At 40.2% G+C, this 12,165-nt stretch overlaps 1 protein-coding gene across 1 annotated transcript in view; it reads left to right on the forward strand.

Moving 5' to 3' along the window:
* LOC148042447 (putative lysosomal acid lipase/cholesteryl ester hydrolase) overlaps nt 1-10,536 on the forward strand; it is a 13,285-nt gene extending 2,749 nt beyond the window's left edge. The window contains exons 3-9 of the mRNA XM_087702395.1: nt 479-671; nt 1,413-1,528; nt 3,544-3,680; nt 6,234-6,380; nt 8,108-8,179; nt 9,521-9,586; nt 10,300-10,536. Of these exons, the coding sequence (XP_087558521.1) occupies nt 479-671; nt 1,413-1,528; nt 3,544-3,680; nt 6,234-6,380; nt 8,108-8,179; nt 9,521-9,586; nt 10,300-10,536 (968 nt within the window). The remainder of the gene's footprint in view (nt 1-478; nt 672-1,412; nt 1,529-3,543; nt 3,681-6,233; nt 6,381-8,107; nt 8,180-9,520; nt 9,587-10,299) is intronic.
* Nucleotides 10,537-12,165: the final 1,629 nt, after the last annotated feature.

The following is a 12,165-nucleotide window of genomic DNA, read 5'->3' on the forward strand; positions in this document are numbered from 1 at the left end:
GTCAAGCTCTGGGAGTGGTAAGCAGTACTTCATGGTCATTCATAAATAAATTCGTTCTTACTTGTGTATTTCCAACTGATAATCAATTTGTTGCTCCTGTTTGGAATATTCCAAGGTTTCACTTCTCGCTTATATTATTTATTCCCATTTTGAAACTGGGAGTAATGGTCAGTTTGGGGTGAGAATTTCTCTCTGCTGATGATGTACAACTGGAGGTTGTGGGAGTCTAGATGGGGCAGTTTGAGTAATCAGAATTGTTACTTGTGTCTACACATTAACTTTAATTCTGGTACTTAGTTTTGATGGCGTCAGGTTTATCCTGAATAGCTGGTCCGTGACTTGAGCATCTTCCTGGTTCTACTTCACGAAACACTGTGAAGAGGACTAAACAAAACAAATTGTAGTTACTCATTTCTGGAGGAGACTTATACTTATAGATAACATACAATAAATCATGTATTCTTGGATTCCTTTGCAGGGCCCAGACCAATCGTTTTATTGGTACATGGTTTTCTGGTTGATGGGAGATATTGGATTGCAAATCTTCCTAGCAACAGCCTGGGATTTTTCCTAGCAGATGCTGGCTATGATGTCTGGATAATAAATTTTAGAGGGACCACTTGGTCTAGAAGACACAAGGAGTTTTCAATTGACGAGCAAGAATTCGGGAATTCAGGTACCTTCCAAGGAGAATAGATAGTAAAAATGTTTGGTGAAAGTCTTGCAATTTGTTAGGAAAGGTTGTTGTAGGATTTATGTAAATTGATGAATAAATATTTTTCTATAATGTAAACCAAGTTAAAATGGATACAATAATCATTTATTCAAAAAGCAACCTCACAAAGGAAAAATATATAAAAATAGAAAATACATTAGTAGCAGCCCCAATAATAACAGTATTGAAATATATGGACTGGTGAGGCATCGGTTTTTTAGTGCTAAAATGTTTTTTTTTTAAAAAACACAATGTTGTTTAATGACACTCTCGTGTTCTTCATTAAATAACTTTTGGTTTTCTTGGCGAAAATATGAATTTTGATGTAATGGAGTCAGTTTTGATATGTTTAAAAGATTAACATTTATCATGTTTTGCTGAAGATTTTGAATATCAAATTATGTTAGACTAAGATTCTTTGATGTGAACTAAGATGTGAAGGGTACAAAATGTTATTTTTACATGTTTCTTATATATGGCCATTTAATTACATTATCACACAACTAAACTAATCTTTTAATATTCCTCACTCTGCTATTGTGTTGTATTTTATTGTATAGTACAGTACAGTATAGTATTAGTATTAGTATTAGCAATAGCAATAGCAATAGCATTAGTATTAGTGCTTCGATCCCATTGTCCAATGATGGTAACCTAGGTGAGTATTATTACAGGTTGATTTATATGTATTTTTGTGTTACAGTTTTCATGAAATGGGAATTTATGACGTCCCAGCAACAGTAAACTTCATCTTACAGGAAACAAAACAAGACTCTTTATATTATGTTGGCCATTCCCAAGGAGCATCAATAGGTAAGAATATAGTCTTGGCATCATTTGATAATAACTGTTTTTCTCCATCTATCAAACAAGGACTCAGCACTCCTTTTTTTCAACTGGGTTGAGCAATTAAAAGAAAATGACTCTGTATTTTTCTTGGCTTTGGTCCATATCATCTTACACAGAGAGAGAGAGACAGAGAGAGAGAGAGGAAGAGAGAGAAAGAGAGAGAGAGAGAGAGAGAGAGAGAGAGGGAGAGGGAGAGGGAGAGAGAGAGAGAGAGAGAGACTCTCTACTGTGAAGTTTTCAAAATCTATTCTGGTTAAGCATCTTTAACAGATATTGTCTATATGGAGATCTCAGTCAAGAATTTACAAAGGCCATTTCAGCCATAACAGAGTGGGCCTTGATTTCATGGAGATGCACCATTTTGCTTCCACTGAGGACAATCGACTTCAAATGGCCGCTTTGTTTTCTGAACATTTGCTGAAGCCAATTGTGGCAAATGTAAAGTAATAGCAATAGCAATAGCAGTTAGACTTATATACCGCTTCATAGGGCTTTCAGCCCTCTCTAAGCAGTTTACAGAGTCAGCATATCGCCCCGCACAGTCTGAGTCCTCATTTCACCCACCTCGGAAGGATGGAAGGCTGAGTCAACCTTGAGCCGGTGAGATTAGAACCGCTGAACTGTAGATAACAGTCAGCTGAAGTGCCCTGCAGTACTGCACCCTAACCACTGCACCACCTCAGCAGCAGCCAGTTTTTAGTTAGCTCCTGTAAGATACCGAATTAGGAATTTCTCCTTTGGGGATTTGCAATCTACAGTATTATAAGCTTGCTGGAAAATCTTCCTCCATCAGAGTGAAAATGACAGAGCATTTATCTGATTTATGTCTTTTTCCACAATATATTTTTTTTCCAATTCAAAATCTTCTAATGGCCTTCACTTTTCTCACATTCTCCTTCCTGCTAATTTTAATTCTTCTGCTGTGGATCCCTCAGTTATGGGAACTGTTTTTAGAGAGTAGTGCGGTGGTGGGATTCAAATTTTTTTACTACTGGTTCTGTGGACGTGGCTTGGTGGGCATGGCTTGGTGGGTGTGGCAGGGGAAGGATACTGCAAAATCCCCATTTTCTCCTGATCAGCTGGAACTCAGGAGGCAGAGAATAGATGGAAGTGGGACCAGTCAGAGGTGGTATTTACTGGTTCTCTGAACTACTCAATATTTCTGCTATTGGTTCTCCAGAACTGGTCAGAACCTTCTGAATACCACCTCTGAAGTGGTGGTAAGGTTGTAAACAACTTCAAAAATAATTATCATAAGGAGGAGACCTGTGGCATAATGGCTAAGACGTTTGCCTAAGATGCAATACAGCACAGGTTCGAATCCCAGTAAGGGTATGGCTAGCTGATGAGAGCTAAATAGCTTGAAATAGATCTATACTAGTCTCCCTTTATTTATTTATCAGCACAAATAAAAAAACACAAATATAACAAAGGCAACAGTAAAAATATTGGGTTTCTGTCGTGATGGACTCTTGTGACGAGCCGAATGACAGATGATGGAAGCAGTTAGCTTCCTCCCATAATTGGGGCTTACCAGGGGTTGTAAAAATCTAATTATATATATATGTGTGTGTGTGTGTGTGTGTGTGTGTGTGTGTGTGTGTGTAGGTATGCTGGTCTTGTTGAACTTCATTCCTTAATCCAACATACAGTACTTACCAATAATCAAAATTATTATTATAGCCCATATTTACTTCCCACTTAGAAGGTTGAGAGTTCAATTCTAGATAGCAGATGTTTCTCTCTTAGGGCACAAAGAAGAAAATATCTGCCGTGAACCGCACATGGCACCAGGAAGGGCATCCACCCAGTCAATGCTCAGCTCCATCCAGTCGCCCCAATTCTACCCCGAATTAAGACACTACAGGGTTGTAAAAAAGGAGGGTTTTTTTAAATAAAATATATTTTCTATTTTTAAAAGATTAGAATGCCCTCTATAGTTCTATAGTTTTAATTTCTTCCTTCTTTCCTTTTTGAAGGTTTCGTTGCTTTCGCAATCCTGCCCCATTTCTCTGAAAGAGTGAAATTATTTTTAAGCCTCGCATCTGCCTATACCCTGAAAGGTACAATGGGGACACTTAGGATACTTGGACTAACACCAAAAGGACTCGAAAAAGTAGGTATTTATTTATTTCCAGTTGCTCTATGCTATCTTGCTCTAGGTGGCTAATAGTGCATGATTTTGACACTCCAAACTCTATATGTCTGGTTTATTGTTAATAGGTTATTGTTAACATTAGTGGTAACTATGTAAAGGAAATGTTGGTGGGGAAGGGAAAGAAGGATTGCCCTTTCAGGTCTGCAAGATCGATAAGATAAGATAAAGATACTTTATTTGTATGCCGCCCTTTTCTCTGGGGGGACTCAGGGCGGCTCACAGTTCAGGGGGAGGGGAGGACAAACCAAGTTACATATAAGACAGTACATCATTAAAAGCACAACATTCATACTATTCGGGCAGGGTTAAGGTCTTTAGCCCCAGGCCTGTCGGGACAGCCAGGTTTTAAGGGCTTTGCGGAAGGCCTGGAGGGTGGTGAGGGTATGAATCTCCACGGGGAGTTCGTTCCATAGGGTCGGAGCTGCCACAGAGAAGGCTCTCCTCCGCGTGGTTGCCAGTCGACATTGACTGGCTGATGGAACTCGGAGGAGGCCTAATCTGTGGGATCTAATTGGTCGAGTGGAGGTGAGTGGCAGTATCAGACTTGTGAGATAAACCAGCTAGGAATCACAACCAGATAAGCAAATTCTATCACATAACTACATTGATAAAATCTTGCAATGCTGCCCTGCTTTGATTCAGCAGCAATTCTTTCTTCCTTCCTTCTTCTCCTGTGGTGCTCAATATACAGTAATCCTTGTTATCTATTGAGCCCAGTTAAACCCTGGAATTAATTACCAGAACTGGGAACGGGCCAGTCAAAATTCCTAAGATCCAAGTAGCAAAATTAGTGAGGCAGAACTTATAAGCTACATTGAAATCATAGCTAATGTTGGTTCTAATGCCCATGGGAAAAGATTGTACAATACTGGGTCTAAAGCAAAGGAACTTAGATATAGAGTTATAGTCAGAATATTGCATTGTCTTAACTTAGAGTACATTTGTACCTCAGCAATGCACACTTTAAAGCAGCTTTGTACCGAGAGTACTTTTGTACCCACAATGAAAAAAGTACATTACTGTGGTTCAATACCATATCAACAGCAGAACCGAGTGAAAACATTCATAACATTCCATCTACAGAACAGCTTTGCCTTGTAAATATGTTAATATTGACCCAGAAACCCTTATTCTGGTTTAATGTAATTTCCATTGAGAAATCCACAAATTGCTCCTAATGCCTCTTCTACACCCATTTCTGAGGAGTAAAGAGTTTTATATGTAACTTTTAGTAAACAGAGAAGACGCCCCAGTCACTCAGCCATTGTAACATTGGTTTTTACAGGTTATAAAATTAATACATGATTGACAGCAAAATTGTGCAAGTGGAATTGTATAGTTCTTATCTGGAATATCTTGTTTATTCTAGGTTGTGGCACTAATTTGTAGGGTTTTATTTAATAAGTTTTAATAAGCGGTTCTATGCATCAAAAGCAAGGCAGTTGTGCCAGCAGCCTGGGGCTGGGAGCTGTGGCTATGATGTGCCATTACCTTAAATGGATTTGAGCACCCAAATGGGTGGGGCAGAGGGGAGACAGGATTTCAAGAGCGCAAAGTGCTAGCATAGCACACTGACGACCAGGGGTGGGATTCAGACAGTTTCTGAGCAGTTTGGTGAACTGGCTGTTGGAGGAAATCATCAGGGCAAAGAACTCACCCAAGATCTCACAGGTTGGGCCTCTTCCGGGTGCCGTCGACCGGACAATGCCGGCTGGTGGCCCCCTCGGGGGAGGGCCTTCTCTGTAGCTGCGCCGGCCCTGTGGAACGATCTACCCGTTGAGATCCGGACCCTTACCACTCTCCCAGCCTTCCGTAAAGCCACTAAGACCTGGCTGTTCCAGCAGGCCTGGGGCTGTTGATATTATTTTATAATATCAACAATATATATTATTAAGTACAGCCCCACTTAGACAGAATGGATGGTGTGTAATTTTAACATTTGTATTTTTACCTTTAAATTTTTAAATGCTTTTTATCTTGTCTGTAAGCCGCCCAGAGTCCCTAGGGAGTGGGCGGCATACAAATTTTATTAAATTGAAATTGAAATTGAACTTATTTAAATTATTTCAATCCAACCACTGCCGATAACCCACAACCAGATTGGATAATCCCAGGAATGTGATTTCCCGCTTAGTGACTGCTTCGCCTACTATTAGGGTTTTTCTGGGAGAATTACTACCAGTAGTACCCAACTCTGGGTGGCTTACAATGAAAACAGAATGGAAACAATACAAAAAAGTAAACAGAATTAAAAACAAGGAAAACAACAACATAAAACTTTTCCTGTTTGTACTGTATTGTGTAAATTTAGTGTAAATCTGTATGTTGTATGATTGTAAATAAATAAAAATATATAAAATGAAAAAATAAATTAAAAAGGACTGGGTAGGGGAAGTCTAGGGAAGGACTTCTATGATAACTTGGGAAAAATTAAAGTTCATGTTGGAAAAGGAGGGACATGCTGGGAATTGCAAGGTTTATTTCTCTCCATGCGCCATTTTTGTTTTACAGCTAATATGGGGCACTAAAGAATTTTCCCTTTCTAATGAGAGAATAAAGAACACCCTGATCTACGCATGCAGCTATCCAGTAATTGACCAGCTCTGCCTCCAGATCATTTTCTTTACAGGCGGATATAATGAGAAAAACATAAATGTTGTAAGTAAGCTCAATTTTTATTTAAATGTTCCAGAATCAAGGCTGTAAGAATTGCCTCTCCTCCTAACTTAAGAAAGTGAAGACTCTTGAAATGAAGTATTTTAAAAGGAACCTTTTATTAAGCAGAAGTGACAGCAATGGATTCAAAGCAACATCTGGATAGGGGTTAGCCAGATGAAATAAGACCAGATCAGGAAACTGGTTCCACCACAAAACCGCAGAGGACAAAATCGCGCTCGACGAAAGCGCGCATTTGACGTCATTACAGCGCGACGAAAACATCGCGCTGTGATCGAAAAATGTAAAAATAAAGCGAAAACCTTACCCTAACCCCCCCAAACCTAACCCTAAACCTAACCTTAAACCTAACCCTTAACCTAACCCTAAATCTAACCCTAAACGTAACCCTTAACCTAACGCTAAACCTAACGCTAACCCTTAACCTAACGCTAAACGTAATCCTAACGCTCTAAACCTAACCCTAACCCTTAACCTAACCCTAACCCTAAACCTAACCCTTACCTTTATGTGAATCGGCTTGCTTTAATTTTATTTTTATTTCAATTTTTATTTTTTTTCGTCGCGCTGTGATGACGTCAAATGCGCGCTTTTGTCGAGCGCGATTTTGTCCTCCGCGGTTTTGACGGGTCACGCAGGAAACTAAAGTCCAGGATGATACTTCACCAGCTCTCTAGTCCAGAATCTAAATAATTACACCATCTCTGACAAATATAAGTTTAGTGTAATTAATCATCAAATAGTTCACCAGTCGCATCCATATTTATGCATCCACAGTTTATTATTCTGGTGTAAAATTTGCTACGGGTACATTGAGATAGAACAAAGACCTAAAGTACTCTATACTGTAGGCTCTCAGCAATCATCACAAAATCAAAGTTTTGGGGATGAGACAATTATTGCAAAAAGTTAGGGCGCCCTTTTTAAAGCTGCATAATCAGGGCCGGATTTAGATGAAAAGAGGCCCTAGGCTATTCCACTTATGAGGCCCTTTCACCTCCCATTTTTAAGTTTGTAAATTACATGAGAGACAATAAAATACATCATTACTGTGATATATATCAATATATATCAATATATATAGCTGGCCTCCCGACGGAGGGCGGCTCTGCTCTGCGGCAAAGGCAGCGAGGCCAGCCGCCTCCCCTGCTGCGCTCAGCTGCCCGCCTCGGCCCCCTCGCCCTCACCTGCCTGGCCGCTGGTGGGCTCCGCGTCGACGGGGCGGTTACTGGGAGCGGCCGCGCCTCTCGCCCGACCACCGGTGCCGGGAATGTGGGCGGGCTCCCCAACTGCCGCGGCGCTGGAATGCTCTTAACCAATACATTTTTATGTTTGTTTATTAGTCATATACGTAGGATTTCTCCTTATTTTCGGTTCAGTGTTTTAGTGTTCACTGTTTTTAGAATAGTGTAATTTTAATTTTGCTTACAATTTGAATGTAGGCCCCTCTTGATCTTGAGCCCCAAGGCTGAAGCCTAGTTAGCCTATAGGAAAATCCGGCCCTGTGCATAATAGGAAATCACTCATCTATTCTCCAATAGGGTTTTCCTATTGTTTGGGATAGTGTGAAACCTTATTTTAGAAAACTTAGATATGAGATGGGAGAAGAACTGTTTTAACTCGTTTGTTTCAATTTAGAACAATGTGACAATAAAAAATACTTTTGTATTTTAAAAATTGGAAATATGTAGATTTTTCTTGTTTTTCAGAGTCGATCGGACGTATATGTTGGAATCATTCCTGATTATACATCTGTAAAAAACTCGAATCACTGGAATCAGGTAGAGTACAATTTAAGCTTGTTAGTTATTTGAAGGCATATGAAAATTGATATATCAGTGTTTTATATTTGATTAAATGGTTGGTTTGAGTGCAAAAGACATGATAAGCAGGGGTGTTTATTGGTTGGTTGATCAGTCATGTAATTTTAACATATAGATCAGAGGTGGGTTCCTACCAGTTCGCACTTATTCGGTAGAACCGGTTCGTCAAATCTACCGAACCGGTTAGAAGAAGTTCCACCAGTGGACCCGGAAAGCAGGCCACACCTACAGAAGAGGGTCCAATTTTTTTTGAAACCCACCATTCTCTCTCTCTCTCTCTCACACACACACACACACACACACACACACACACAGAGAGAGAGAGAGAGAAAGAAAGGAAGGAAGGAAGGAAGAAAGAAAGAAAAAAATAAAAAAGAAAGAAAAAGTGAGAGAGAGATGAAAGAAAAAAAGGAAAAAGGGACAGAGATACAAAAGGAAGGAGAGAGAGAGAGAGAGAGAGAGAGAGAACGAACACATAGCCGGCAAGCCACTCCCACCAGGTCACATGGCCAGCAAGCCACTCCCAAAGGAGGCCACACCCACAGAGTAGGTTCGAAAATTTTTTGAAACCCACCACTGATATAGATAAAATTTATTGATAAAATGTCTTATGATAGACAGGCCCTGTTTGAAATTTGTTGTTAACTAGCAGCTGCTGGTACGCCGGTGCGAGGTCCAACTTTGCGAAAATGGAGCCTTCGCCCATGCTGTATAGCGGATGATGGACCGAATGAAGAAGAATAGAAAACACACGTGGCAAGGCAAAATATTACATACCAGAAGAACTGACAGCCGTGATTTCACATTATTGTGTACATAACAACAACAATACTAATAATGCAATTAAAAAACAGTAATACATATTAGTAATTAGAATATACTAAAAAGATGGAAATCCTTAGATTATTATAGTTTATTGTTTTGTTGTTTTGAATTGTACACTATTCAGAGTCCAATTTGTGAGATAGGTGGCTATATAAATTTGATAAATGAAAATGACTAGGATTAAAACTAGACCATATGGAATATATTAAGGATACTTCCCTTTATGAGTTTTACATTTTTAAGGTTTTAAATTTTTCTGTGGTAGTTATCTTAGCAAAGTAAATATTTTACTATTTTTCACTATGTTTGCTGCCTTTGTTGTTTAAAAAAAACTTTGCAATCTTTCTATAAAATTCCAGATGAAAGATATTGTCCATACATATTTTGGACGTATATCTTGTTGAATTATTTTTTAATATTGAGATTTCAAAACTAATTTTTTAAATTGTGAATAATGTTTTCATTTCCTTTTAGGTTATGAACTCTGGTGAATTTAAATATTATGACTATGGGCAGAGAAACATAGAGATATACAACATGGTAAGAAAAAGTGTAATGGTGACAGGGATTTGACAGTTTTTTTAAAAAATAGCTAGTTAAATATTGTTGATTTCCTATAATTTATCTAACAACTATGAATACCTCCAAACTAAAAGACCAACATTAGTTGAAATGCTAGTTCTAATGTATATCCTTTAGTTTTTTGTAGTATCCTTCCATTCTGCGGGAGATAGGGATCCATCTTTCAGAAGACATAGTAGCAATAGCAATAGCAGTTAGACTTATATACCGCTTCATAGGGCTTTCAGCCCTCTCTAAGCGGTTTACAGAGTCAGCATATCACCCCCACAATCCGGGTCCTCATTTTACACACCTCGGAAGGATGGAAGGCTGAGTCAACCTTGAGCCCGTGAGATTTGAACAGCCGAACTACAGATAACAGTCAGCTGAAGTGGCTGCAGTACAGCACTCTAACCACTGCGCCACCTCGGCTCTTCTGCAGAGTCTCACAGAGGACATTTGTAACCACAAGGTGAAGCTGCAAATTGGAAGAGTCCAACTTCTCACTCTGATCCTATAGTTTCTATAGGAGAAGCTATAGCAATAGCAATAATAGCATATAATTTTAAGAGATGCCTACACTAACTATTTAACCTGCTGTCAAAATTCCATGAATCCATTAGGCAACTTCTCTGCCCAGCGGGGGTGACCCCCAAATCACCTTCTTTGTTTCCTCCTCTTTTCATCCGCAGACAAAACCTCCGTTTTATAAAATAGAAGATGTTAGTGTGCCAGTAGCCGTGTGGAGTGGAGGAAAAGATATTGCCGCAACCAGACGTGATATTGAATCCCTGCTTCCTCGAATCCCTCGTTTAGTTTTCTACAAGGACATTCCTGACTGGGAACATTTTGATCCAGTCTTGGGTCTGGATGCCCCACAACGCTTGTATCCCGATGTGCTTGAATTGATGCAGAAATACAAGGATTAATTTCAGGGTTGGAGCCTCTTTTCTTCGGGGGGGGGGGACAACACCTCAGCCACTTGGCTGCTTCTTGAAATCTTTTTTTTAAAATTATGTCAGCTTCGGAAGCCATATTAACACTGGATGTTTCCACGCTGCCACATTTGTGTGCCTGGGAAAGCAGGAGAGAGGGATTTTGTAGAGGGGGTGTAGTTAGATAAAATAGCATTCTTCTTTTTGGTCAAAGTCAGGGTATTCCTGCATCTGGATAAGGAGTGGTTAACGTTAACCAAAGAGTGTTAACGTTAGAAGGAACAGATGAGGCATGAGGCGGCTGAGGTAAGCAATTTATTGAGAAACAGCAACAGTTAACTATATACAGAGAATTCCGCACCTGACCCTGTTTGACAGCTATTTATATGGGAGCTGTCAAGCAGGGCGACCAATAGGAATGCCTTGGGCAGCCCGCGTTCAACCAGCCGCGTCTTAGCCAATCAGGTGCGGCTGGGCTGTTGCGGCTGTCAATCGTAAGTCGAGGATTTTAGGACCTGTCACAAATCAAGGACCTAGCAGGATGTCTTGAGTTGGGATGGATAGGGATTGGACGAGGTGATGGATTGATGGGTGCATGGAATGGGTTTAGACTTTTGACTTACTGAAGGAAAACTTGGATCTCTCACATTCGGGTTTTCCCAGATGTGCCTGTATACTAATTCTAATAAATGAAAGCTTTGAGAAAATTCCTGTCTCAGAGTTTCATTGGAGTTGGGGTTTTCAGGAAAATATTGGGGGGGCTGTCGAAGGTGCTGAACTCCACTACCAACCTGAACCTCGGGTGGTGTGAAGACTCAGCAAAGTTGGAGAGAGGAGATCGCAGAAGGAGACTCGGGAACGGATAACTGGACAACTTAGCGAAATCCGGTATTATCCTTCTGAGGAAATGGGGCAAACCCTCGAAGCTTCAGATGCAACACGAAGGATCGGCGCCCAGCCCAAGGAGACGGATTCCTGGAAAAGCTGCCAGTCTCATCCAACTCCAGAGATGCGACCGGAGGAGAGACCAGCTGAATATTGTTCCGGCTCCAGCCCAATGCAGCCAACCCACAAGCCAGAACGGAGGATACATTTTCCATTTCCTTTCCTTTTTCCTTTCCTTTCTCTTTTCCTTTCCTTTCTCCTTTCCTTTTTCCTTTCCTTCTTTCCCATTTCCTTTCCCTTCACCTCCCTTCCCTTCCTTCCTTCCTGCATTTGTTGTTCAAAAAAAAAAAAGAAATCTTCCACAAGTTGAAAAATCTCTTAACATTTGTCTTCCAGTTAGACATCATAAGCCCATTCCCCAAATTCCACCAATCTTCTTTTGAAAATCCAGTACATTAGTTATCAGTTCTGTCAACTTTGAGGCTTTAGAATCCATGGCCCTTTCAGCCTTCTCCAAACCAGCCTGCAATTTTCAGACAAAACTCTTCCCTCCTTCGAATCTACAAGCAACAAATTACATTCCGATCCATCCGATATTAAGTCTGCTTTAGCTGCTGTTACTCCTATCTGTTCTGACCTAGCCTTCCCCAGCAGCACCAAGCCGAATCCTCATCCAGATAAACCCCTTTTATTTAATTTACAGTGAATTCCTGTCCAGCTAACTCTGGCCTACAGTCT

The sequence above is a fragment of the Thamnophis sirtalis genome, unplaced genomic scaffold, assembly GCF_051295495.1.
Source record: "Thamnophis sirtalis isolate CommonGarterSnake01/CBP01778 unplaced genomic scaffold, rThaSir2_p1.2 scaffold_15, whole genome shotgun sequence".
NCBI lineage: Eukaryota > Metazoa > Chordata > Lepidosauria > Squamata > Natricidae > Thamnophis > Thamnophis sirtalis.